Source organism: Tenrec ecaudatus, chromosome 18 (assembly GCF_050624435.1).
Source record: "Tenrec ecaudatus isolate mTenEca1 chromosome 18, mTenEca1.hap1, whole genome shotgun sequence".
Taxonomy (NCBI): Eukaryota; Metazoa; Chordata; class Mammalia; order Afrosoricida; family Tenrecidae; genus Tenrec; species Tenrec ecaudatus.
The window spans coordinates 20,774,680-20,800,167 of NC_134547.1; the positions used below are offsets into that span (position 1 = coordinate 20,774,680).

The window sequence follows — 25,488 nt, forward strand, 5'->3', positions numbered from 1 at the left end:
TAAAGCACTAGCTTTAGATAAGAATATGGTTAGTCCAGGTGCAGGATGCGGATGGAAAGGTGTGTTACAGATATAGGTGCAGGTAGGTAAGTAGATGGGTAGATGTGATGGCAGCCTGTGGAGATTTATTTCAACTTCAATTTTCTCAGTGAAGTACAGTGTGTGATGCTGGCTACATTAAGAACCACGTGAGGTTCGTGAGTATGATTTGCTGTGGCCCAGAGCGACAGAACACTTTTCTTCAGTCACATGTGGGGCTAGCATGTCGACAGACTAAGTAGGGTAATGGGATTGCTGGGAATACAGACTCGCCTCTCTACCAGAAACTTTCTGAGAGTTGTTGTACACCTGTCCCCTTCACCTCATCAGGAGCCTCCAGAACATGAAGGTGCTGAGAGACTATCAGGGGTCCTCAAACTCCGGCCCGCAGGTCACATGCAGCCCTCCGAGGACATTTATCCACCTCGTGGGGTGTTTTTGCCTTTTTTTTTTTTACTTCAAAATAAGATATGTGCAGTGTGCATAGGAATTTGTTCATAGGTGTTTGTTTTTTTTTAAAACTACAGTCCGGCCCTCCAACGGTCTGAGGGCAGTGAACTGGCCCCCGTTTAAAAAGTTTGAGGACCCCTGAAACCGCAAAGGGCTCGACAGGCAGAGCGTATTGGGAATTGCAGTCTTCCAAAGCCGCCGAGGTTACTTCGGCAGCTGTAGCCGTCACCTCCCTAAACACGTCCCCACTCTTTCCTACTTGCCTCTGCCAACACCGAGGAAGCAAGGTGAGCCATTGGAAAGCCTAGGGAGCTTCCGGGTGATCAGCTAGGAATTGGTAGTTTCCGGTGCGGGCATACAGGTGCTGCAGTACTTCTCACGCCCCCCTACCCGATATTCCCAGGAGACGCTGGAAAAGCGGGTTAGGTTGCAGAAAAGGGGCAAAGCCACGGAATTTATAAGGGGTCGAAGTGATAACCGCCGTCTCCCTAACACAGAACGTAGCAGCATTTTGGGAAACCTAGCCCTCCTGCCATCACTCCCCATGCAGAGTGGGAGGAAAGCGCCGTGGGAAAAGCGCCTCGCTAGGGACGCTGGGAAATGTAGTCTCGCCTCCGCGGTGCTCACTGGGAGTTGTAGTTCGCGCGTCTCCCCCGACCGGCTGTTCCAAGCACGTTCCCACGTTGCGCGCGAGATCCCGAGTGCTGGCAGCGGGAGGGGTTCCCCTCCTCCCGCCGAGCCACACGCCCTTCCCCCGGTCCGTTTCGGAACGCTGGGCGCCAGGCACCGCCGGGGACGCAGAGCTCAGCGGGCCCGCAAGGGAAGCAGGGCTCGGGCGCTGGAGAGGAAAGGAGGCGTCTTCGGAACGCGAGGGGGGCGTGGCTCCAGCGGCAGGGGGCGTGGAGATGGGCGTGGCTCTTCGGAAGGCGCACGCGTGCGCACCTCACCCCTCGCCGCCTCGGCTTCTCTCCGCGCCTTCGCTTGCCTGCTCCGCTCGCGGGCGCCACGGGTCTCTCCGGCTTTCCCGCCCAAGTGCCTTCTCAACGAGGTTCTCGCAGAGGGCCTTGCCGGCGCCCCTTCCTCGAAGCAAGTGATCGGCCCAGACATCCCTACCTGCACCCGAACCACCTTTCCCAGACACCCGTCGCTTTCGGCCAGGCGGGGCCCCAGGGCAGGGAGAGAGGGAAGAGCGCGCAGCAGGGCCCCAGGACCCAGTCGTACTCTCCTCAGGTTTGTCTGCCAACGACCCCCAGCCCCACCTGCTTGCCTCTTTGGAGCATGGTGCAGGAAAAAAAAAATCCAGGGAAACATGTGGGAACTGCCTGTTACGATCCGTTTTCCAGGACACCCGTCGCGCGCCCCCAGACCCCCAGACAGACAGCCACGCACATGGGCCCAAGTGACAAGGGCATGGAATTTGGCTTTCGAATGCTACTACGTTCTTTTGTATTACGCCCCTGCCACCGGGCATGTTCACCGGTGGGAGTAATAAGGTTCAAGCCTTTATGACAGAGGCCGGGGATGGGGGGCCTGTGGGGGGGGGTCAGGAGGTCAGGATGGGGGTGGGGGCGGGGTCTTTACCAAGGCAGTTCCGGAGTCCAAAGAAGCCACGAGGCAGACCCTATATAAAAAATTCCTGTACTAGACAACGGAACGGTGCAGGTTGTACAGTTTAGTGACCTGGCTCCACTATCCCCAATGCCCAGATCCCCCATCCCACAGCATTTGTTAGAATCAGGTGGGAATTTTCAAGTTCTGAATAACGTTAGTATTGTGTGCAGAGTGGGGTGAGGTTGGGGTGTCTGTGTATTGTCATCGAATCCGTGGTGATGTTATTCCAGAAATCAGGGGCTGTGGTGTAAAATACTCTCTATTTTACCTCACTAGGGCCCATTGTGATGGGGTCACAGAACTTAAGGACACAATTCATGATTAAAGGGTTTGCTAAGGAAGCGAAGATGTCATGTCAAAAAAAAAAAAGATGTAATGTCAGCAAAAAATACTCAGGGTGGAATTGTTTATCAGGGCTTGTTACAAAGTTCTTTCAGGTCTCTAATTAATGCCCAAAGGGGTATTGCATTCCATTGTACGTCTAAACCCAAAAACATTTAGCTCAAACTCTGAGTCAGCAAGCTCATCTTCTTGTTTTAAGTATCCAGAGGCATCCCACTTCCCAAACCAGCATCCCGTCCTGCACCAAAGCACCTAGCTTCCATTTGCTCCGTGGGTTGGGAAGTCCATCGCTCAGCATTATGCTCTGGCTCCTGGTCCTGCTGCTGCCCCTCTCATGGCATCGCGGTCTGGATCCAGGAGCTCCACTGCCCAGGAAGGATTCCATCCCTGGCTCTTGCTCTGGTAACGCGATTCCTCGTCTTTCTCAAAGGGCTCGTTTTATGTACAGCAGGATGGCATTCCAGACTCCGATTCACAGTGCCAGCTGTATCCCATGAGTACCTTCCCCGACCTTCTTTCCAGACTCGTGCAGGGTAAAGGTCATTTGGTGGGCCTTAGAGGCTTTGGCTGGAAGAGCCCCATTAAATAATTCACTGCCCCTGCAGGGCCATGTTAGCCTCTGTGGCCGAGTGAACGAGGAAACCTAGCTGGTAATGTGAGTAAGAGGCTTTCCTCTCTTGGCTTGCATCTGAGCTCATTGAGGCACCTGCCGTGCTGTGAGGGAAGACGTCCCGTCTGCGCCGTCTAAACGGAAGAAAAGGGAAGCTGAAGTGGCGCAGAAGTGAGGATGATGAGCGCGAGTCTGTGCTACCCTCGCGTTTCTCATTCGTCTTTCCTGTGTTCCCATCGCAGTGTGGCCCTTCCCCTCTCTCATCACAGTGCACTTCAGATGGCACATTTCCATCCTGAACTTGTGTTTCTGAAGGCCTAGTGAGGAAAGGGGGCGGGGCATTCGTCCCCGAGGTCAAGATCTGTTCGAGCAAAGTGATACTGACTCTTCATTGAAAATGTGGTGGCGTGGGTTTGAACAGAAACTCAGCCAGTGCTCCTCCTGCCAGCGTTCCTCATCTTACCCGCAGAAGTTGGAAGATGCCTCTGCGATGGTGGGACCGCGCCCAGCATCTCTCCACAGCACCTGCGGGGCTCACCACAGAAGCCGGAGCTCACTGCGCCTTTACCCTTCTTCTCATTGCTTCTTCCTTCCAACATGGAGACCTGTGTGATTTTTCTCTTTATATATTTTTGAAAATTGTCTCTGACTTTGGATCCTCTTCTAGCTTCTCTCCCTTTCTCCTGTTCTCCCTCTCATCCTGAAAAGAGCAGTTTACCCCCTCAGTAGTCTCAAATCTCTTACCTTCCCACTTCCTCAGCTCGCTCTCATTCAGACTTCAGGAATGCATGACTCAAACAAAACCCCAAAAAACCAACAAAACAACAAATTCATTCCCAAGGAATCGATTCTGACCCATAGCAACCCTATAGGACAAGGTAGAGCTGTCCTTGTGAGTTTCTGAGCCTCTTTCCTGGAACAGAGAGCCTCATCGTTCACCCTTGGAGGTTTCAAATTGCTGGTGACTTCAGACTGCTGAATTTGCAGTTAGCGTTACAAAAATTTTGTGGGAAAATTCCATTATGTTTCTTTTATATCTTTCCACAAACTTTTTGAAGCCCCCTTGTATTAGAGATTAAAATCTAAAAGCACTTGGTTTGTGGAAAACTGCAGATTCCAGGGGAAGCTCTAACTTCCTTTTGAGTCTTGATATATGCCCAGCCCTCATTTGAGTGAATTTTGAGCATTAACCAGCTGTGTGAAAAATCTTTGCCCTCAGGCAGAGTGTGTTTGAAAGTCATTTTCAACCCCAGTAGCCAGCTCTGTGGTTATGAATTAAGCTGCTAACCTCCAGGTCAGCAGTTCAATTCCACCAGCCACTCGGGGAAAGAGGAGGCATTTGACTCCTGTAAAGAGTTCCAGTCTCAGAAATCCACAGGGGCAGTTCTGTCCTGCCCTATTGGATCACTGTGAGTGGGGATCATGGCAGTGAGTTTGGGGGAAGTTGTGCCCTCAGGGACTTAGTGATTTGCAGGTGGGCATTACCTGGGAGTTGTAGGCACTAGGGTACCATGGTCTTGAGCCACCACCAGGTAGTGGCAGTGGTGAGGGTGTGTGGGATGTGCAGAACCAATCCTGAAAGCTTTTCTAATCAGCAGCTGCACACATATCCCAATCATGGTCCTTTCCCTGTTTCTGTAGCCCTACCTGCAACAGTGTTGAATGGATCTGATGTCAGTCGTGATTTTGCCACCACTTCCTTTGTTTTCTGTCATATGTAAGTAGCCAGGAATCGGTTGGACACCATTGTAGCCTCATGTTGATGGTCTCCCTCCATGTGCATAATTTGTTTGCATCATGTTTAAGTGAACACCAGTACTGTTCGTCAAATCCACCCGTAGATTGTTTTATATGGCCTGCTGTGGAGAAGAATCCACTCAGAAATCGAATTTTCAAGAAGAATGTATCCAGAGGAAGAACAAATTTTCATACTCAGATCTAGGAAGACACAAATCTACAGGAGTGAAAACTGATCATTTCAGCTAAATTTTTTTTTCATGCAGGGTACTAAAGTCCATGAAACAGAAATTACAATGCAGTTGTTTGCTTAATTTTTGGTTGAGGTCACAAGAAGGAGAGGGGTTTTGTGGGGGAAAGTTCAGTGAGAGAAAGATGGGGCTTTCTATTCCTGTTCACAGTTACAGCCTTGGAAACTCACAGGGCAGTTCTACCCTGTCCTATGAGGTCGCTATGAGTCAGTAGCAACTCAATGGAAGATGAGCGTGAGACAATTTACAATCATAACAAGAATGCTGATTGTGCATATTTTTCAGAACAAGTCATACATATGCCAAAACTGATGGAAGACATTCTTCAAGGTTGGAGCTGGTAATAAGAATTAACATAAAGCCTCTTTATTGTTTTGAGTTTTTTTTCCAAAGAAAATGCTTGTTTAATTGAAAGCTTCTTGGTTCCTATGAAACTTTAGCTAGAGTCAACAGTTAAAAGACTTTTTCACTGGTTATGTTTTTGTTTTCAAAATTTTCTTTCTATATCCTTATCATGAAAGGAATGCTTCTTAAAGCTATTTGATACTAATGTTTAATCCTTCATCATTGCATGATAGACTTCTGCAAGACCAATGATATATTCAATTGGAAGTACTTTTTTCCCCCAAAACAAATGATGATTGTACATATGAACTTCACCAGCTGTCTTACACGGGACTCAAATAAACTTCATCTATGGAAAGAGAATATGAGAGGCTCAGTACAGCTGGGGTTGGTTGAGCAGACCATCAATTATGCATATGCACGTTCAAGTTGACACTAAAAATTCAAGCAAACCCAAGAGAGTAAAAGTACAACCCGGCATACATCCCAACTAAATTTAGAGACCATCTCAAGAATAGAGTTGATGCACTGAACATGAATGACCAAAGTCCAGAGGAGACATGGGGCAGCAGACATGAAGAGAGGAAAGACAGGAAAGAAAGAGAAGACCACATTGATGTCAGAAGAGGATCTGAGACGTGTTCTGGGTGCGGGGGAGCTAAAATTAACAGAAGAAATGACGAAGTGAGAGTTGAACAAGACTTCAAACGGTGACTCAGCAAGACAAAATATCATCCTGAAATGTGCAAAGACCTGGAGTTAGAATGGGAGTAATGCGACACGCATTTCTCAAACTGAAAGAACTAAAGAGAAAATTCAGACGTTGAGTTGTACGTGCAAAAATATTGAATGCCGCAGAAAGCATGAAAAGAAGATGGAAGAAGCACAGTTACTGTACCAAAAAAAGAACTGGCGAATCTTTAACCATTTCAGGAAGCAGCATAAGATCAAGAACCAGTGGTACTGAAGGAAGACACAAAAGGCAAAAACAAAGCAAAACACAAAAACCCAAACAAACCCCAAAGTGACAGAACTGACCATTGACACACACACACACACACACACACACACACACACACAAATTGATAGAATGCTAATGGGATCCTTCAACAAAAGATGAAACACTGGAAGCACTTACACATCTATATAAAAACATCTGGAAGAAGATTTCTTGTAAGATCATGAGGCAGACACACTACATGGACCCTCTATAACAAAGACATATGAGACCCAATGAAATAGATACGGGTGATAATTCTGGAACTCTGGACTTCAAAGGAAAGGATAGACAAGTGGATTTAATATACAAATGTTAAGAAGCTAGGAGAAGAAGCTTAAAAAAAATCAGTGACAAGAAATAGATTACACCTCTGTCAGGTGGCTTGATGTGGCCTGACTGTCTCAAACTTTTGCCAGCTGAATTCAACTGAGACAGTGACCTAACAACATAATTGTACACCAGTGGCTGGCAATAAGGAAGGTAGGATCCTTCCTTGCCCCCTACCCACTCCTGGAGACCCACAGCATGGCCAACTCCCATACTTACCACCAAGCAGCCAGTGACACATTCTGCCCTGCAGAGCCCCTGCTCTCCCCAAGGTTGGAACCCTGAGCTCCTGGATCAGGTTCCTTGTGCATCACCCTCTTTTCTGCCGGAAGCACACGAACCCCCCTTCATTAAATCAGCAGAGCTCATGGTAGTTAATAAGTATTCTGTCCTTGGCCACCACTGTGAGGTCAAGAACACCTTCCATGCCCAGTTGCCCTGCCCCCAGGTCCCCTCTAGGCTTGAAAGAGTTCCTTCTGCTCACAAACACTCTGGCCAAATCCATGCTGTAAGCCTGCAGGAATTCCTTTTGGATTAGGTTCCCTGACCTCAGATAACACCTAGGCTGGCAGGAAACCTATCTAGGATCAGGTGTCCCACCCATCAGCCCTGTCTTCCCACTCTGTGACCTCCTTGATGGGTAAAGGATGCTGACCCATACTGGGTGCGCCACACGCAACAGTTTTCTTTTACTGGGTCCAGCTTCTGCTCCAGCTTTGTCCTTTATTATCTTTTCTTTCCCTTCTTTTGTTTTTAATCTTTTCTTTCTCTGATTTCTTTTCTCCTTTTTCGCTTTTATTGTTCCCTCCCCCTCTATCTCTTTTTCTTTTTATCTTAGTGTTTTAAAGTGTTCTCCTTTACACTTCCCTAGTTTTATTTCTTTTTCTCTCCCCCCTTTTTCCTTCTTGATTATTAAATTATTCTTCTTACTATTGTTTGCTTGCTTTTCTCTATTTGATTTTTCACTCTTTTTTTTTTCCCTTCCTTGTTTGGCCCACCTAATGAGAGACCCACACAACTAGCCATACCCATAGTGCCTGCCACCCTACCTACTGGGTAAAGACAACTACTCATTCCTGTGCCAATGGAACATTGATAGGCAGCACCTAGTACCAGCCAAGCCCCTCTTCCACTACGCTACAGAAACAACAGAGAACTGTGTGTAACTCACATTCCTCATCGCACCCACCAGGACATAGATGAGTGTCTGAAAACATACCCATAGGTAATCATCAATGAAATACAAATGCATCAGGACAATGTCTCAGAGACAACAGACAACTTTAGTTCATATTAACACAAAACTGAGTGGCTTAAACAAATTAAAATAGTCAGAAGAACTTTCAGAGAAAGAAATGGCATTGGAACTACTTGATAAAGAGTTCAAAATAAAAATATTTAGGTACTTTCAATGGAAGATTAAAGAGAGGAGGGGCGGGGAGGAGCACAGAGGAAACTGCCAAAGAGTTGTTGGAAGAAAACTTCCTGAAGATCATGACAGATGAGAAGATAGGCATTCAAGAAGCTTAACAAATCCAAAACGGGATAAATCCCAAAATACAATCACCAAGAAATATAATAATCAAACTTTCCCAAACCAGTGACATAACCAATCACCTTAAGGGAAAGTATCACCAGGCCTGGGGACTGAGGACCACAGTATCAGCGGACATCAAAGTCAATGATCTGCATCCTATTTTGATGAGTAGTGACTCAAGTCTTAAAGGCTCATGAGCAATTCCCTACAGTGTCTCTTCATGTTTGGAAGCAAAAAGGAATGATAAAAATCAAATATGCACAGAAACAGCCCAATGGCCTAATGGACCATGTGAACAGCAATGTCCATGAATGAGCCTGAAGCCAGAATTAGTTGGTGCCTAGCTACCACTACCAACTTCTCTGAAAATGATCATATTAAAAGATGGGAGAAAAATGTGGTAGAAACTCAAAATCATAAAAGAAAACAAGTGTACTGGTAGAGACTGGTGGAATACCTGAGACTCTGGTCCTTTGTCACCCTTCAAAGCTACAACAGAACTCCGCCTTGTGGCTCAATTTTCAGCCAAACATCGGATAGACCTATCAATGGAACCAAAGCATTAGTGAAGTAAGTGCATCTACGAATAATCAAACACTTAACATCAAAAGGGCCCCATTTACCCAAAGACGAAGTTTAAAAGGAGGAATGGAAACAGGAAACACAGGGAAGAAGTGGGCTAGGTAATGTTGCATTGAGGGGATTGCAATGAATGCGAGGAAGCAAAATGCAAGACTGATGATCTCTGTAAACCCTCCTCCAAGTGACCATGAAAAACAAAGCATACATTTCAACGAAGACATTTGGAAGTTAGCTGCTTGACCAGGTGACTAGGAGAGATCCGTATTTGTGCTCATTCCAAAGAAAGGCAAACAATATGAGAAATAGTGGACAACATCACTAATATCACCACATGAACAGAACATTTTAAAACACTTTCATTGTGCATTGGGTGAAGGTTTACAGAGCAGGTTATTTTACCTTCAACAATGCATATTCCAACTCAGCTATTGCAATCCCTTCAGTGTATGCTCACCTACACCACATCCTCCCTGTGTATTATGTTTTTATTGCTCCTCTTTTCCTAACCCCAGAGGGTACATTGATGTTAGATGGCTGGTTATTTTAACAAAAGGGTGACTTCAGTCCTAGATCCAAAGGGTGACTAAAGTCTCAGGGAGTCCCACTAGTCTCTATCTGACCAGTCAACCTGGTCTCTTGGGGTTCAGGTTCACATTTTCCTCCCATTCGATCCAGAATCTTCTAAATAGTAGCGGTGACTGGGCACCATCTACTTCTCTGGACTCAAGGTTGTAAGGCTGATGCTTACATGATCCATTCGCCCATTGGACTAATTTTTTCTATCTGTCTTTTTGTTTTGATCACTCTTCATTCCTTTGGATGGGCAGTGACCAAGGGGTGCAATTTAGGAGGTTACTCACAAGCTTTGCAGACTCCATTCTCACCCATTTAGGATGTAGAACAGTATCTTCATGAATACATCATGACAATGGACCTTGGGTCCATGAGATTACAGTCTTGAAACCCCAGGCCCCAGGCCAGCAAAATTTTGTTGGGGATAATGTAAAAATGGCTACAACCAAATATTAAAAGGAAACTTCTAGAAATTCAAGCTGGACTCAAAAGAGAATGTGAAACAAGGGATATCATTTCTGATTTTGGATGGATCCTAGCTAGACTAGAAAATACCAGAGAGCTGTTTACCTGTGTTTCATTGATTAGGCAAAGGATTCAACTGCATGGATCTTAACAAACAGCGGATAACGATGCTAAGCATGGGAATTCCATAACACTCAATTGTGCTCACGTGGAACCTGTACATGTCGACTAAGCTTCAGTCATTTGAACAGAACAAGGGGATGCTGCGTGGTTTGAAATTGGACAAAGTATGTACCCATGTTGTCTCCTTTCACTGTACTTTTTACTTTGTATGCTGAGTAACATGAGAAGCTGCACGATATGCAGAGGAACACACCTTCAGAATTGCAGGGAGCTTCATTCCAGCATTTTGATGACACAGCCATGCTTGCCAAACGTGAAGATGATTGGAAGCACTAATGAAGATCAAAGGCTACACAGCCTGCAATAGTGATTATACCTCAACATAAAAAACAAAGTCCTTACAACTGGACTAACAAGCAAAGTCATGATAAATGGAGAGATTATTGAAATTGACAAAGATTTGGATCAACAATATCTCCCCACAATAGATAGCAATCAGGAAGTCAGGTAATATGCAGGAGTTCTATTAAATCATATTTACAACTTAGAAAATCTTATTGTTAGTAATATGTATTACGTAACAATGTTATGGTGAGTAATTGGCTGATGTTACCATTCTCAGATATTTCATCTCCTGTGAAGTGACTGGTAGTTTAGAACTGCTGACCTTACGTGGCTGCATAATCCATTACAGCACCAGAGCTCCTCCTTGTGGACAATGTTATGTCAATTGACCTTGGTGTCCCCTTAGACTATGGTCCTGAGCTCCCAGACTCAGTAATATTTACCCGCAAGGTGTCTGGTTATGTTTCAGAAGTTTTCATAACTTTGCCCCCTGTAGCTTCCACCACCTTCATACATTCATGGGTATATATATATACCCATGTGTGTTTACCCATGAGTAAATATTCTCTTGTCACATAGATATAAACATTAGAAATAGAAAATATTCAACCATTTCAAAAAGTATCATCTGAGCAAGAACCAATAGTTCTCAAGAAAGAACTTCAAGCTACCCTGAAGCATTAGCCAAAAACAAGGCCCCGGGAATTGATGGAGTACGAACTGAACCACTCAACAAGCTAATGAAGCACTGGACGCACTCACTCATCTGGACCAGGAAACCTGGCCAACTGACTAGAAGACATACATATTTGTACCCATTTCAAAGGAAGGTGACTGAACAGAATCCTCAGATTATAGGATAATATAATTACTTAACATCTCATGCAAGTAAAACATTGCTGAAGATCCTCCATGCAGCGGTACATTGAGAGGGCGCTACCAGAGGACCAGGGTGCCAGAGGACCAGGGTGCCAGAGGACCAGGGTGCCAGAGGACCAGGGTACCAGAGGACCAGGGTACCAGAGGACCAGGGTACTAGAGGACCAGGGTACTAGAGGACCAGGGTACTAGAGGACCAGGGTACCAGAGGACCAGGGTACCAGAGGACCAGAGTACTAGAGGACCAGGGTGCCAGAGGACCAGGGTACCAGAGGACCAGGGTACTAGAGGACCAGGGTACTAGAGGACCAGGGTACCAGAGGACCAGGGTACTAGAGGACCAGAGTACTAGAGGACCAGGGTGCCAGAGGACCAGGGTATCAGAGGACCAGGGTACTAGAGGACCAGGGTGCCAGAGGACCAGGGTACTAGAGGACCAGGATACTAGAGGACCATGGTACCGCTGCATGATTCAGGGTACTAGAGGACCAGGGTACTAGAGGACCAGGGTACTAGAGGACCAGGGTACCAGAGGACCAGGGTACCAGAGGACCAGGGTACTAGAGGACCAGGGTACTGCTGCATGGTTCAGGGTACCAGAGGTTCAGGCTGGATTCAGAAGACGTGGAACAGGGGATATCATTACTGATGTCAACTGGATCTTGGCAGAAAGGAGACAATACTAGAAAGAGGTTTGCTTGTGTTTCACTGACTATGCGGTAGCATTTGACTGTGTGGATCATAACGAAACTATGGGCAGCCTTGAGAAGAATGGGAATCCCAGAACACTACATTGTGCTCACGTGGAGCCTGTACAAGGTCAAGTGGCAGTTGCGGGAACAGAACAAGGGCACCTGCATGGTTTAAAATCAGGAAAGGTGTGCATCAGGGATGCATCGTCGACCGTACTTCTACAATCTGTGTGCTGAGCAGATCATCTGAAAGTCTGAGATGAAGAAGAATGTGGCATCAGGATTGGCAGAAGGCTTACTAACAACCTGTACTATGCAGATAGCGCAACCTTGCTAGCTGAAAGTGAGGAGGACTTGGAGCCCTTGCTGAGGAAGATCCAGGATGGCATCCTTCGATATGGTTTACAACCCAATGTAAAGAAAGCCAAAACTTTCCTAACTGGACCAGTAGGTAACATCATGGTAAACGGAGGAAAGATTGACGTTGCCAAGGATTTCACCTTGTTTAGATCCACAGTCAATGCTCACAGAAGGCAGTGGATGAGAAATGAAGCAACACAATGCATTAGATGAATCTGCTGCACAAGACATCTTTAAGGCATTTCAAAGCACAGATGCGACTTTGAGGACTAAGATGCGCCTGACCCAAGCCATGGTATTTTCAGTTGCCCTAGATACCTGTGAAAGTTGGAAATGGACTATGGAAGACAAAAAAAGGATCAATGCATTTGTGTTATGGTTCTGGGGAAGAATATTGAAAGTATCATGGACTGCCAAAAGAACAAACAAGTCTGTCTGGGAATAAGAACAGCCAGAATGCTCCTTAGAGAAAGGACAAGATGGCAAGACTTGGTCTCACATACTTTGGACATGTTTTCAAGAGAGACCAGTACCTGGAGAAGGACATTCTGCTTGCTAAAGTAAGGGGCAAATGAACCCTTGTCTACCTTCTAGCCTGTGACTCCCCCTCATTCCCTTCCGCTCCCACGCTTAGAATCATCAGCATCTGTTTCCTTTAGGGTAGAAACCTTTTCTTGACTCTTTATAATATTGGTTTCACCCACTTGTCCTTTTGTGCTTGGCTAATTTCACTGAGCACTTCTGTCCTCCAGGTTCATCCATGTTACGTGGGTTGTACAGACTCATCATTACTCTTGAACACTTGAGTGCTTCGTAGCCCATTCTGTCTGTGTGCCAAGGGTCTTATTTATTCTTCCACCCAGAGACGTTTAAGCTGTTCCGTCTCTTTCCTCTGATGAACATGGATGTGCGCGTATCTGCTTGTATTATTGCTCTATACCAACTAAAGGGATTGCTGGGTCATTTGGTTTCTCTATTCCCAAGTTTTGGAGGAAGGACCATACATATCCCCCTGTCACGACTGTATGTGCTCTATTGTGCCCAGTTTCTTCTACTCTGTACACTTGTTTTTGAAGCTCATTCATGCTGTTGAGCCCATCCATAGTTCATTCTCACCTCTAGCCCGTTGAAGTCATGCTCTTTCTTCTGTCTCTGAAGGAGAATTTCTACTCTTCCCCTTGTCAAGCTCGTCTTGTTACTTCTCCCGCATTATCAAATTTCTTTATTGCGTAGCAGATGTGATTAAGTCATTCTTTCTTTCTACACAGGTTCTGTACTTCAAGATGTCTGTCAAGAACTGGACTGTGTCTAATATATCAGCATCACCCAGACTTATTCCTAATAGGAAGGACTTGAACCACCTCATAGATGAGCTTCTGAAGACTATTAAGGTAATGTGCATGAGAGAGATGCACATGGGGGGCTTGGACTGATTCCCTGCCTCTGCCAAGGGCAGGCTGGGGCATGAGTGAAATGTGAGTGGCTTTGGGAAGGACTTCCTGTGCCCTCCCCCAAAGAAGTCCCCTTTCTAGATGACAGCGATAGCATCCAGCCCACTCAGAATAGGTCCTGCTGCAAGTAATAGACCAGGAGACTATCACGGCACTAGCAACTAGCAAGCATGCTTGTCGTACACGTTGTCACGGTCCTTGGTTGTTCCCCGTCCCCCCATGGTCTACGATCCTTAATATACTAGCTTCTTGACTATGTAAAGTCACAACATAGTTTTGGGGAAGGACGGAGAGAGCCCAGGCTGTACCAGCTCTAGAGTACCATTGGGTCCCTCTGCGGCCAGAATTCCTGAGTCCTGAACAGAACTAGAGTTGTATTAGGAGGAAGGCGGTGGGTGGGGAGAGGAAGGAAAGGCATTGATGTAGAGTAGGAGACAATCGTGTCAGGCACATTGTTTGCGTTTAAGATACTCTCTAGTCCTTTAGAGCCTTCTGTAGAAAAGCACTGGTTCAACCGGATGAGTTAATGAACTGTTTGTACACGAATGCGGGAACAGAGAAAAGGAGTGGCAATTAACTCACTGCCATCGAGTCACTCCTGATTCCAGTGACCCTACAGGATAGGGTAGAATGACCGCTGTGGGTTTCCGAGACTGTAACTCTTTACGGGGAGCAGCTGGTGGTTTTGAATATCATGTTGAGAGGCAGGGTATCAGTCCAAGCCCACCATGTGCATTTCTTTCAGGCACATAACCTTCATAGTCTTCAGAATATTAACTCTCAGTTTCTTGAACTTTCTGAAGTTCTACTTGCATGTAGATAGATAGGCAGAGCTAAATTAATATATGTATATACATCATTCTGTATAGGTGTATATGTATATATTGATATGGCTATGACTGTGAGTGATGCAAACATGTTCAGGATGGCATACGAGGGAATAACCCCCCCCCCCAAAAAAAAGCTCCGCTGCCTAAGTACACATTTTTCACACTAGCGCCATCAAGCAACTTATTCTGAGTTGGTGCACCTAGTGGCATAGCCTGGGAAAGTTCTCTCTGGTCACAGTGAATGTTTTCATAAAAGCAATTTTGCTCTAACCTTGTTTTTTTGTGATGGCTGATTTAAGAGAACAGTGTGCGGCTGTGAAATTTTTTTTTTGCTCTGGAAAAGTGCCGCAGAAACTGTTGTGATGTTGAACACAGCTTACAAACACTCAAGTGTATGAGTGGTTTTCTCGTTTCAAAAAAGGTGAAACGTCAATTGATGACAAACCTTGTTCTGGACATTTGTCAACTTCCTACATGAACAAAATGGCAACAAGATCCATGCACGTGTGCTCTAAGACCGATGACGGGCCATTGAAGAGATGGGGAAGATGACTGGACTATCATGGAGCTTGCTTCAGCACATTTTAATGGAAGATTTGGGAATGAGAAGGGTCGCTGCAAGATTTGTGCCTTGGGTTCTGGCTGACCAGGAAAGAGAGCATCGACTGGAAACATGCCTTACTTTGAAAGAACAGCTGCCAAGTGACCGTGACTTCCTCCCCCCTTCCCCACCCAGGTCATTACTGGTGACAAGACATGGTGCTATTCTTAGGACTTAGGACCTCAAAACCAAACATCAGTCAAGCCAGTGGAGGGCGCCATCATCACCTCGCCCCCAAAAAGCTCATCAAGTAAAATCAAAGGTCAAGACGATGCTCATTTGTTTTTTGATGTGAGGGGGGATAGTGCATTTGAAGTTTGTTCCACCGGTCAGACTGTTACTCAAGCTTTCTATTTAGAGGTTTTGAAAAGATTACATAACTGTGTGACCAAAAAGTCTTGATTTGTGGCAGATGGCCAACTGGTTTTGCCACCATGACAATGCACCTGCTCATGCAGCCATCTCAGTGTGTCAGTTTTTGCCCCAAAATTGACAAATGTGTAATGGGGAGTACTTTGAAGGTGATGAGGTTTTTTGGTAAAAAAAAATATATATATATATTAAAAATATATATATAATACATAGCTTTAAAAAAAATCTGTTTTTTGGGGGGTACCCCCTTGTCTGTTTCCCTTGGATACATGTAACAATAGTGAAGGGAGTACATGCCACAGGGTCTGGTGGTCACACATGATGGACATTCTATTACATTTCCTGTAGTCTATGTACAGAAGTCCTGGTGGTGCTGTGGGTTAAGTACCTGGCTGCTAACTGCAAGGCTGGTGGTTCAAACACACCCGCTGCTCTCTGGAAGAATGAAGAGGCCGTCTGCGCCTATAGAGGTAGACAGTCCCGGAAATCCTAAGGACAGTTCTCCTGGGCCCTCGGGTTGGCGTGAGTTCGGACAGAGCCCGTGGCAGTGAGGTGGGCTGTTACATACAATTGTAACAAGCGACATCTGGTGAGTGTGGGTAGAGATCTGGAGGTGTCCCGACTGCCCATCAGTGGACAGAGCTGTCAGGGCCCACTCAGGCTGGACTGTAACGCTTTCTTTCAGGGCACTTGGTGAAAATCAGGTTTCCCTCTAGTCCCTTGTTGGTGTAATGTCTTAGGGCTAAGACCATGTCTGTTTTGCTTGAGATAATATGCGCCCCCCCCCCTTCTATCATAGAATATATCAACCTTCTTCATCCAAACCCGGAGACACGGCAAGTGATTTGAGGAGCTATGTTTTCAGTTCTTGCAAGGACAATATATAACTAGTGGGATTTCAGATACCTAAGAGATAAATGATTTAATTCTGTTGATAGCTCAGGACATTAGAGCTTAATTTGCTTCTGGAACCTCGGTTGGGAAAGGAAGTATGTTGCTCCATTCGGATGTATCCTGTTGTCAAAGGAGGAACAAGGGTGAGGTGGGGATGATGGAGCGATGAGTCATCAAATAACATTTTCCAGTAGCAGAGTGAATGAACAACAACAAACATCTGTGAGTTTGTCAGCACATATTTACAAAGTGAACGAATGAGTGGGGACTAAAGCCTTTTGGCTCAGGCCATGCTTCTCTCTCAGGCTGATTCGCCAGCCAAAAAGGAGGATGTGCTTGTCCTCAGCGACTTGCCCGAGGTGCTCTTTCAGGAGTTCCACCATCCTCAGGATAAGCCCTTGGTCTGCTTCTACTCCATCAGTGACAACTATTTTGTCTCCTTCAACTGGATAGAATCCTATCGAAAACAAAAACAGGTAAAAACAATCTAGCTCCTTTCCCCTCCTTTATCCCATTTATACGCATCATACCTAAACTCTCCAGATCTTAGCATGCTGGGAGTGTTCTGAGGTAGTCCATTTTTGCGCCCATCTCCATGTCCTGATTTGACCGGGAGCCCTCAAGCCTTCCTCACCTCTTGTCATCAGGCAGAATTCCCACTTCCTACAAGGTTAGCTGAAGGCCAAGTCAAGGTCCTCCAGCATGGGATTCTATCACATACCCAAAACGTAATCCCACGACACTCCTACAGTCAAGCTCTCCAACCTTTCCTGGTTTCCACAAGAGAGAAAAAGAATCAAAACATTCCATTTCCCCCTACCCTACACTTCTGGGAGATCGACCTCCTACACTTCTGGGAGATCGACCTCCTACACTTCTGGGAGATCGACCTCCATGATCGGCCTTTGTTTCTCTCATCCCTTTCTAGATCATCCTTTGGATACAGGACAAAGACGAAACAAGCAGAACGGTAGAGAAGAAGAAGTTTCCCATGATGGATCAAGTGCCCCCCATCGAAGCAATGGTCCACACGGGCTCCTACCACATGTTAATTGCTTACTGTGGTGACATGTGCCTGCGGCTCTTTGGAGACCACCATCGGGCATTCAGGTCTCTGTGTACAGTGCCCTGCCAGTTCTCCATCAACTGCCTCTGCTATGACTCAGAAACTGAGATGCTCTTGTCTGGCACCTTGGGTGCTGTGGTTACCTGGCTGATTTTACCAGGTGGCAAGGGCCTCCAGATGGCTCAGACAGTGTCTATCCCTAGTCATGAGTTTGTACAGGGCTTTTCCTTGCATGGCCCCCAGGGCTCTCTCCTGGTTCTATGTGAGAATACACTGAGGGCCTTTGCCCACCAGGGTCCAGGTCAGCTGGAAGAGGTCAAGAAGTTCACTCCAGTAGCCAGTGGCTCCCCCATCACCTGCTCCTACACTTGCATCCCTCGGGGCTATCTTTACGCTGGGAATAAGACTGGGGAGGTCCATGCCTGGAGTCTAGACCATGATCATTTCTTGCACAGCTTCCAGGCCCATTCCTCATCAGTGATCTGTGTCCATAGCCGGCCAGACATGTACACTTTACTGACAGCGGGCAGCGAAGGCACTGTCCGGGAGTGGACACTCACTTCTGGGGACTTGCTGCGGCAGCTGGATATTGATGAAGAGTTGAAGCAACTGCAGTTTATTGACAACAACACGTTTTTCTGCCAGACCAACTACACTTTCTCATTGTACCACCTGCCCTACTTCTACAGCCTCTTCAGCGTGTGTGGGTCTGCTCCCCAGCTGGTGCAGCGGGTCTGCTGTGGCCCAAACTGGGCTCGGATCCTGTGTGCCACGGAGGATGGGTTGTGGCGCTTCCTGTCTCCAGTAACAGGAGAGCTCCTGCTCATCACCTGGCCTCTCCTCTTGGACAAAACTGAGGTCTGGGCCTACGACTCAGACAGGGAGGAGCTCTTTGTGGCAACACGCAGTTCGGATGTGCTGGTGTTCGATGCCACTCGGTCTCCGTGCACGGCCAAGTATCTTATGTGCATGTCCGTAAACGCTGGGGATAGCATCACCTGCTTGCTCTATGGGAAGTTCAACCTGGGTAAGGACCTACAAGGACTGATCCTGTGCGGGCACGAGAGCGGCATGGTGAGAACGCTTTCCCACTACAGCTGTGCCAGAATAGAGGAGACTCTTCACTCGGGGGCAGTATTGGCACTGTCCACCCTGGATGAGTCTCCTAAAAATTCCTTGCTCTGTTCGTATGGCATGGATAGCTTTGTCCACCTGATTGAAGTTACGCTTCAAGGATACAAGGTCATCCTGAAGTCCCTCAGGAAAATCTTCAGTAGTTGCCCCCTGAAACACGTGATACTCTTGCCCAGCTCGGTGGGGGCCATCACTGAGAACCTCTGCTGGCGCCTCTGGTACCACCAAGACTTTCTGGGATTTTCAGGACCAGGGCAAGGTTTGGTGTTTCGAGAGACGAAACGCCTGCACCAATGCGCCATCACCTCATTTGATGTCTGCCTTTCCTTGAACATTTTTGTCACGGGGGCCATTGATGGCTCAGTGCGGATCTGGAACTTCCACGGGAAGCTAATCACCGAGCTGAACTCGGTGCTGCCTTTTGGCCCGCTCTGCTTTGCCAATAATCATGGTGACCTGCTTCTGACTTTTAATCAGAGTCTCTACTTGGTCTCCTGCTTGAAACTGCTCCCGCCAGGTCTACTGACTCACCTAGTCATCCTAAACATGGCAGATGAAATACAAGAAGTCCCTAGGCCCTTCATGCCTAGCTTTTTTTTCTCGTTTGAAACTGTATTTGTGCCCAAATTTGTTTACCTTGGGCACGGGCTACAGGAACTTCAAGGGCTAGAGACCCTGGTCAATCAACGGGCCATTGCCTTTGACAATAGCGTGCCTCACGTTGTGGAGGAAGAGACAAGTAGGCCCCAGCAGAGTCAAAGATCGAAAGGGCAGTTCTTGGAGGAAAAGGAGACGGATCAGTCTGAAGCTCAACGTCCCCCACGTGTGGCTCCTGCTCGGTTACTGTTGACTGGTTGGGATGGGCTCAACCCCTACCGCATCTTACGGTCTTTCTTTGGTCGAGATCGGCACTGGCCCTTTGCCCCTGATGGGTACATTCCAAACTCAGTGGTCCGTGCCCGTCTTTGGCCTGAGGGCACGCCAATATTCCTGCGCTATGACATGCATGCACCCTGCCAAAAAGAGGCCTGGGCCATGACCGAACCCTTCAGAGGCAAGGCACCTTCACCTCTAACACTGGAAGACGAGAAAGACTCGGCGGAAGAACTGGTGGAGGAAAGCCAGGAAACCAAAGGAATGACTTTCGGTGCTTTGCTAAACATGACAAACCAAAATTGGGTGGGAAGGAAATTCAGTGAGGAACTGATAGATAACTTAATTGAGGCTGTCCTCAACCTCACAATTTACTGTTCGGCCGAGAAATACAAGAAATACTTGAGTATCCTGGCACACGTTTTAGGTACTTCCCGTGTACGTCCAAGGTCGCTCTCTCTGGTTGCCTCTCGCCTATTGGATGATACAACTCATTACAACCCACACATCCGTGTGCTAGCCTGGGAAGGGCTGGATCGTCTCGGCCTCATGAACCATCTCTTTGCTATTCCCCTGGCTATGAACTTGATGGACAGTGATGAGAGGGTGCGCATTAAAGCCTTGTACCTTATGACAAGAGTTGCAGGCGTCCGAACCAAGAGCATGCTGGTACGCCTGTTGAAGACACGAGAAACTTGGAAGGAATTACAGTAAGTTTCATGGTCGCTTCCTTCCCTTCTGAGTCCTTCAAGCTCCTAGCCTCCAGAATCAGATGGTCTCTTCCCTCTTCCCACAGCCCTTTTGTTTCCTTTGCTTTATGGTCTTTGTTTCCATTTGCTTCTTTACTCCAAGTACTAGACCCTTTCTTCCAGCACTGAGCGGCCTGCGATTCCACCATTTTCTCATTTAAATACAATTCCTTTAGAATCAAGTCCCCTAAGTCCCCCAGCCAAAGCAGGACCTATGTCACCCTGATTACGCTATCTATCCCTGTCCTTAGCTCCTTCTTCAATTAATATTATGCTATCCTACTGTGTGCTAAATGGCTACTTTATTTACGCCTCTCCCACTGTAGCTCCTTCTTTTAAAGGTAGCTTTTATCACGGTCTCCATGTTGTCCCTCTTTCCCCTTGACTTTTACAGGCAGAAAAGGATTGGAGAAGAATCTATGTCTCAGCTCTTTGGGGTTCAGGGGAACGACATACAGGCCCTGCTTGTTCACGTCGAGGAGCAACTGAATGAAAACCTGAGCTTATCACACAAGGAACAACAATGTGCTTTTCCTGCTGCATTCGACATCCCTGACAAACCAACGCTCATCCATAAAAGCAAAATCAAGAAGCAGCTTCAAATCAAGAGCAAAAGAATTAGTATGTATGGGACACCCGATGGGGCTTGTTTGGGGACCACTTTAGGGGCACCAAAAGATGGATGGTATGGCAAAGGCATATCAAGATATACCCGTGACGATATAGATACGTGGGAGGATCTTTATCCTAGAAAGTAACCTTCCTGGAAAAGATCCACCCCATAACCAATATGCACTTGGGGTCTACTTTTGAAGATAGGAGAGCTAGGATGAAGTAGTGAACATTTCTATATCATCAAGCCTCCATCTCCTTTACCTTTGTATCTTTTTTTTTTTTGGGGGGGGGGGTCAGTCATGGTCTTAGATATTACAAAGGATCTCACTCCGAACATTTATGTTTTTTCTTAACCATTTTTATCCCAATATCTCTGCAGTGAAAAGAAACCTGAGAGTTCCCAGGAAGCACAGATATAATGAATTAGAAAAGGTGAGCTCTTTCTTAGTTTCTACTGCCGATGAAGGTAAAGAAACAGAGGACAGAGAAACAGAGCACATTGAAACAGACTATGTTGCCCCGAGCCCAGTCCCAACCCAGAATGTTGAAGAATCAAAAGAGTTCATGGTGGAGACCACAGGCCAAGATATCGTGAAAGATGGTGGAGAAACGATCCCTCAGCTGGAAAGACAAATACCTGCAAAAGAGCTTTGGGAAACGGCATGGAAGAGAGTTCTTGAAAAACCGGCTGAGAAGGTAATAGAAACAAAAGACACGAAGGCTGTTTCACACCTGACTACAAAAGAGCCCAAGAAAGCAGAGGTTTCTAAGAAAGAAAAACATATAAAGAAGACACATAAATATACGGGCCGTGGTTTGGCCGGGACCCCAGGACACAAAAGTATCTCATATAGCAAGACTTGGAGGGATGACATTTGCCAACTTGTTACCTCAAGGATAGCAAGTTCCCATCCAGGAATAGTACAAGATCTTGGTAAAGAACTGGTTGACCTAGCCCAAGTGATTCTTGCTGATCGACAGCCTAGTTGGGATCTCTTTCAAGAGATCTGCCCCCTATTAAAGAACGCCGGTTCCATCTCATCCAAAGGGGATGAGAGGGCAGCAAAAGAACCACCCATCATCCCGGGAAAAGAGGCCATCGAGGAAGCAGGAACACTGGGGATAAAGGAACATGAATCCAAGAAAGCAGTCACCAAGAGCAAGGTATCCCCTCCAAAGGTCAAGAAAAAGAAAGTTCCTCCTTCGAGAGAGGACCTAGGCTTGGAGACCGTAGCTTCTACCAAGAAAAGACGTAAACTGGCTGCGCAAGAAGGGGGCATGCCGGAGAAAGAGAGGAAGCTACCTGGAGAGAAAAAAACGGTGCAGGAGAAACGGGTCCCGGCCCAAACAAAACTCAGCCCTCTCCAAGGAGAAATGCCCCGGGGGGAAATAACCAAGGAAAAGCAAGCGTCGTCTCCAAAAAAAAGGCAACTGGCTGCGCAAGAGAAGAAGAAATTTCTGAGGAGAGTCAAGAAAATGGTCTGGAACGAAAGAAAGTCAGCCAGGGACCGGAAGAAGCCGGCCTGGAGAAAGAGAGCGTGGAACCAGGAAGAAGGCAAAGGCGTGTGGGCCAAGGAAGCGGGGCTGCCAGTCTCTGAAGGAAGAAAGTTGGCCCAGGAAGGGGAGGAACTGGCCAAGGGAAAGAAAGAGCCTGGGAAGGAAAAGAAAGTGGCCGAGGAAAAGGAAGACCTCCTCGTGAATATAGAGAAGCAAGTTAGAGAACTTCAGGAGAAGCCCCACAAGAAGGGGCCATACACCCAAGGAGAGGGAAGAGATGCTGAAGATAAGGAGATGCCGCCCTGGAAGAGGGCGGACTTGGCCCAGGAAAGGGAACATTTGTCTAAAGACAATTTGTCTACAGAGGAAGAGGGGTTATCCTGGGAGGAGAGAACACAGGCATTGGAGAAGGAAAGCATGGTTGAAGAAGATAATGAGCTGGCCCCCCAACAAGAGAGATTGTTAGGAAAAGAGGACGGAGAAGCCCATGGAATGAAGGAAGCAGAGCAAGGAATAAAAACACAAGGTAGGGAAGAGGAGGAACAAGAGGAGGAACAAGGCCAGGAGGAGAGCCCTATTCCGGAAGGGGAGAGTGAGGCTGAGGAGACTAAACAACCATTCTGGGAAAGACCGAAACTGAGCGTAGAAGAGGAGGAAATGTCCGCTGCAATGGAGACGCTGTCAAACCTGAGTGATAAACAGGCTTGGGAAGAGGAGAGGTCACAAGAAAGAGAGACGGCACCCGAGGGAGAGCAACCACAGGCTCCAGACACAGAGACAGCGGACGCAGAAGAGGCAGAACAGGTTGGAGACACGGAGACGTGGTCACAAGGAGAGAAACAGGCCCGGGGAGAAACAAGAGTGGCTCGGGAAGCCAAGAGACGGCCTTGGAAAGAGACAAGCGAAACCAAGAGACGGGCTCGGGAAGAGAACATAGAAACCAAGAGACGGGTTCAGAAAGAGCAACAAGCTCAGAAAGAGGAGAGACAGGCTCAGAAGGCAGAGAAAGAAGCCGAGCGAGGAAAACAAGAGTCCAGAGTGAAAGCGAAACTGGGCCCAGAGAAACCGAGGATGATGGAGGAAGAAGAGCAAGAGGCCACGAGGGGAAGGAAAGGGAGCCCAAAGCAGAAATGGATTGAGAAAGCAACTGAGACACAAAGACAGGGGGCCAAAGAAAAAGCGAAACAGACTCCGAAAGAGGAACTAAAGGTTGAGCAGCGAAGGCAACGGACTTGGCCAAAAGGGAAAGTAGCCCGAGAAAAGGAAGGACAGGGTGGCAAAATGGGGGAAGAATCCCTAGAGCGAGAACAAACGGCCAAGAGCGGAAAGAAAAGGCCATTGGGGAAGACATGGACTCAGAAACCTAGCAAATGGGCCAAGGAAAAGAGACACGTTGCCGAAAAGGGAAACCAAGTAGCCGGGCCACAGATTGCAAGGACTAGCAGCAAGGGAAAGGTACCCCAAGAAAAGCCAGCCATTCTGAGGCAAAGTGAGATAGTGTCCCAAGAAGAGAGGAAAGTGGCCTTTGATGACAACATCAAAGAGAGGGGTGTCCGCAAGAAAAAGGGAATGATAAAAAAGGAGAGAGCGCAGGCTTTGGCTGAACTGAGAATGGACGATGGGGTTGATTTGGAAGAAAGTGAAGCTAGCTCTAGAGAAACGAGTAGACCGATAAAACATAGTCAACTGCTTAGAAGTCTGGCTCAGGTCATTAGAGAACTAAGTAAGTCTTCGGGTAAAATGGAAATAGCCAAAGAAGAGAGCTCCTCCATTATGGAAAGGAAGGAAGCGGACGACCAGGAGCAGGGCCTTCTTAAGGAACAGAAGGAGGCAGCCGAAGAAGATAAAGAACTGGCTCAGAAAGAGAGTGAAAGCAGAATGGCCAGCCAAGAGAGCACACTGACTGAGGACGAGGGCTTAGAGGAGGGCCGAGGGTTGGCAGAAAGCGTCCGGGAAAAGACACTCTTAGATACAATCCAGGCAGATAGGCTGTTAAAGGAAGTGCAGGAGCAAAATATCATAGAAAGGGGGCATCCAGAGGAGTTTTTAAAGGGACTTGGAGAGAACGAATCAGAGGAGATTGCGGTGAGGTTATTAGAGAATATCAAAGCGATGCGGTTGGGGGGATTACGTGAGAGCCTGATTGAGAAGAAAATAGAGGAGGGTCTCACTGAGGAGGGGAAAGAGGAGAGATTGACTGGAGAGGAGGATCAGGAGGAGAGCCTTTCCATGAAGAAGAAAGGGGCATCCCTGGTAAAGGAGGGGGGAGAGGTGAGTTGGGGTGAAGAGAAACAGGAGAAAGAGCAGTTGCCTATAAGAACAGAGGAGGGGTCAAGTGAGGAGGAGGGGGAGAGCTTGAGTGAAGAAGAGGAGGAGGAAGAGGAGAGCTGGGAGGGAGAGAGCTTGAGTGAAGGGGAGGAGGAGGAAGAGGAGAGCTGGGAGGGGGAGAGCTTGAGTGAAGGGGAGGAGGTGGAGGAGGAGAGCTGGGAGGGGGAGAGCTTGAGTGAAGGGGAGGAGGTGGAGGAGGAGAGCTGGGAGGGGGAGAGCTTGAGTGAAGGGGAGGAGGTGGAGGAGGAGAGCTGGGAGGGGGAGAGCTTGAGTGAAGGGGAGGAGGTGGAGGAGGAGAGCTGGGAGGGGGAGAGCTTGAGTGAAGGGGAGGAGGTGGAGGAGGAGAGCTTAGGTGAAGAGAGGGAACGCGTGAGAGAGGAGGGGGAAGAAGAGGAGATGGAGAAGTTAGAGGAAAGCCAGGATGAAGGCAAGACAGGTGAGACGGATGTGGAGAGATTATCAAGAACAGAGCTCTCCAAGGGAAAGGCACGCTTTTTCAAGCAAGTGGCGGCAGGTAAGGGCCTTGTCGAGAAAAGGGAGGCTACAGCTAAAAGGGAAATGCTTTTTAAAAGAAAGAGGTTACTTGATGGAAAGAGACGCTTGAAATCTTCCATCAAGGAAGTTTGGCCAGAAATTCTAGGGAGTGTCTTCAAAACGACCCCCGAAGAGGAAACAAGGGTGAAAGTCTTAGAGGATCATTTGGCTTTTGAAGGACAGGACAGTCAACTTCCTGGAATAAAACCAGTGACAAAATCATCGGGAAGACAAGGGGACACGCTCTTGCAGAAAGCTCGGGGTCTGTTTTCAGAA

At 47.3% G+C, this 25,488-nt stretch overlaps 1 protein-coding gene across 1 annotated transcript; it reads left to right on the forward strand.

The window, feature by feature from the left end:
* Positions 1-1,033: 1,033 nt before the first annotated feature.
* LOC142431648 (WD repeat-containing protein 87-like) lies at positions 1,034-25,229 on the forward strand. The gene is made up of 7 exons (XM_075536663.1): positions 1,034-1,642; positions 16,722-16,892; positions 17,345-20,199; positions 20,633-20,859; positions 21,902-22,942; positions 24,764-25,114; positions 25,210-25,229. The coding sequence occupies exons 1-7, from the start codon at positions 1,034-1,036 to the stop codon at positions 25,227-25,229; spliced, it is 5,274 nt and encodes a 1,757-aa protein (XP_075392778.1).
* Positions 25,230-25,488: the final 259 nt, after the last annotated feature.

What these genes read in the sequence shown, in the direction of transcription:
- LOC142431648 (XM_075536663.1), top strand. Translation starts at nt 1,034, where the DNA reads ATGCAGAGTGGGAGGAAAGCGCCGTGGGAAAAGCGCCTCGCTAGGGAC. An exon ending in CCAGACACCCGTCGCTTTCG is followed by an intron (nt 1,643 to 16,721) that starts GCCAGGCGGGGC and finishes CTTCTCTCTCAG; the next exon opens with GCTGATTCGCCAGCCAAAAA. An exon ending in AATCAAGAGCAAAAGAATTA is followed by an intron (nt 20,860 to 21,901) that starts GTATGTATGGGA and finishes TCTCATCCAAAG; the next exon opens with GGGATGAGAGGGCAGCAAAA.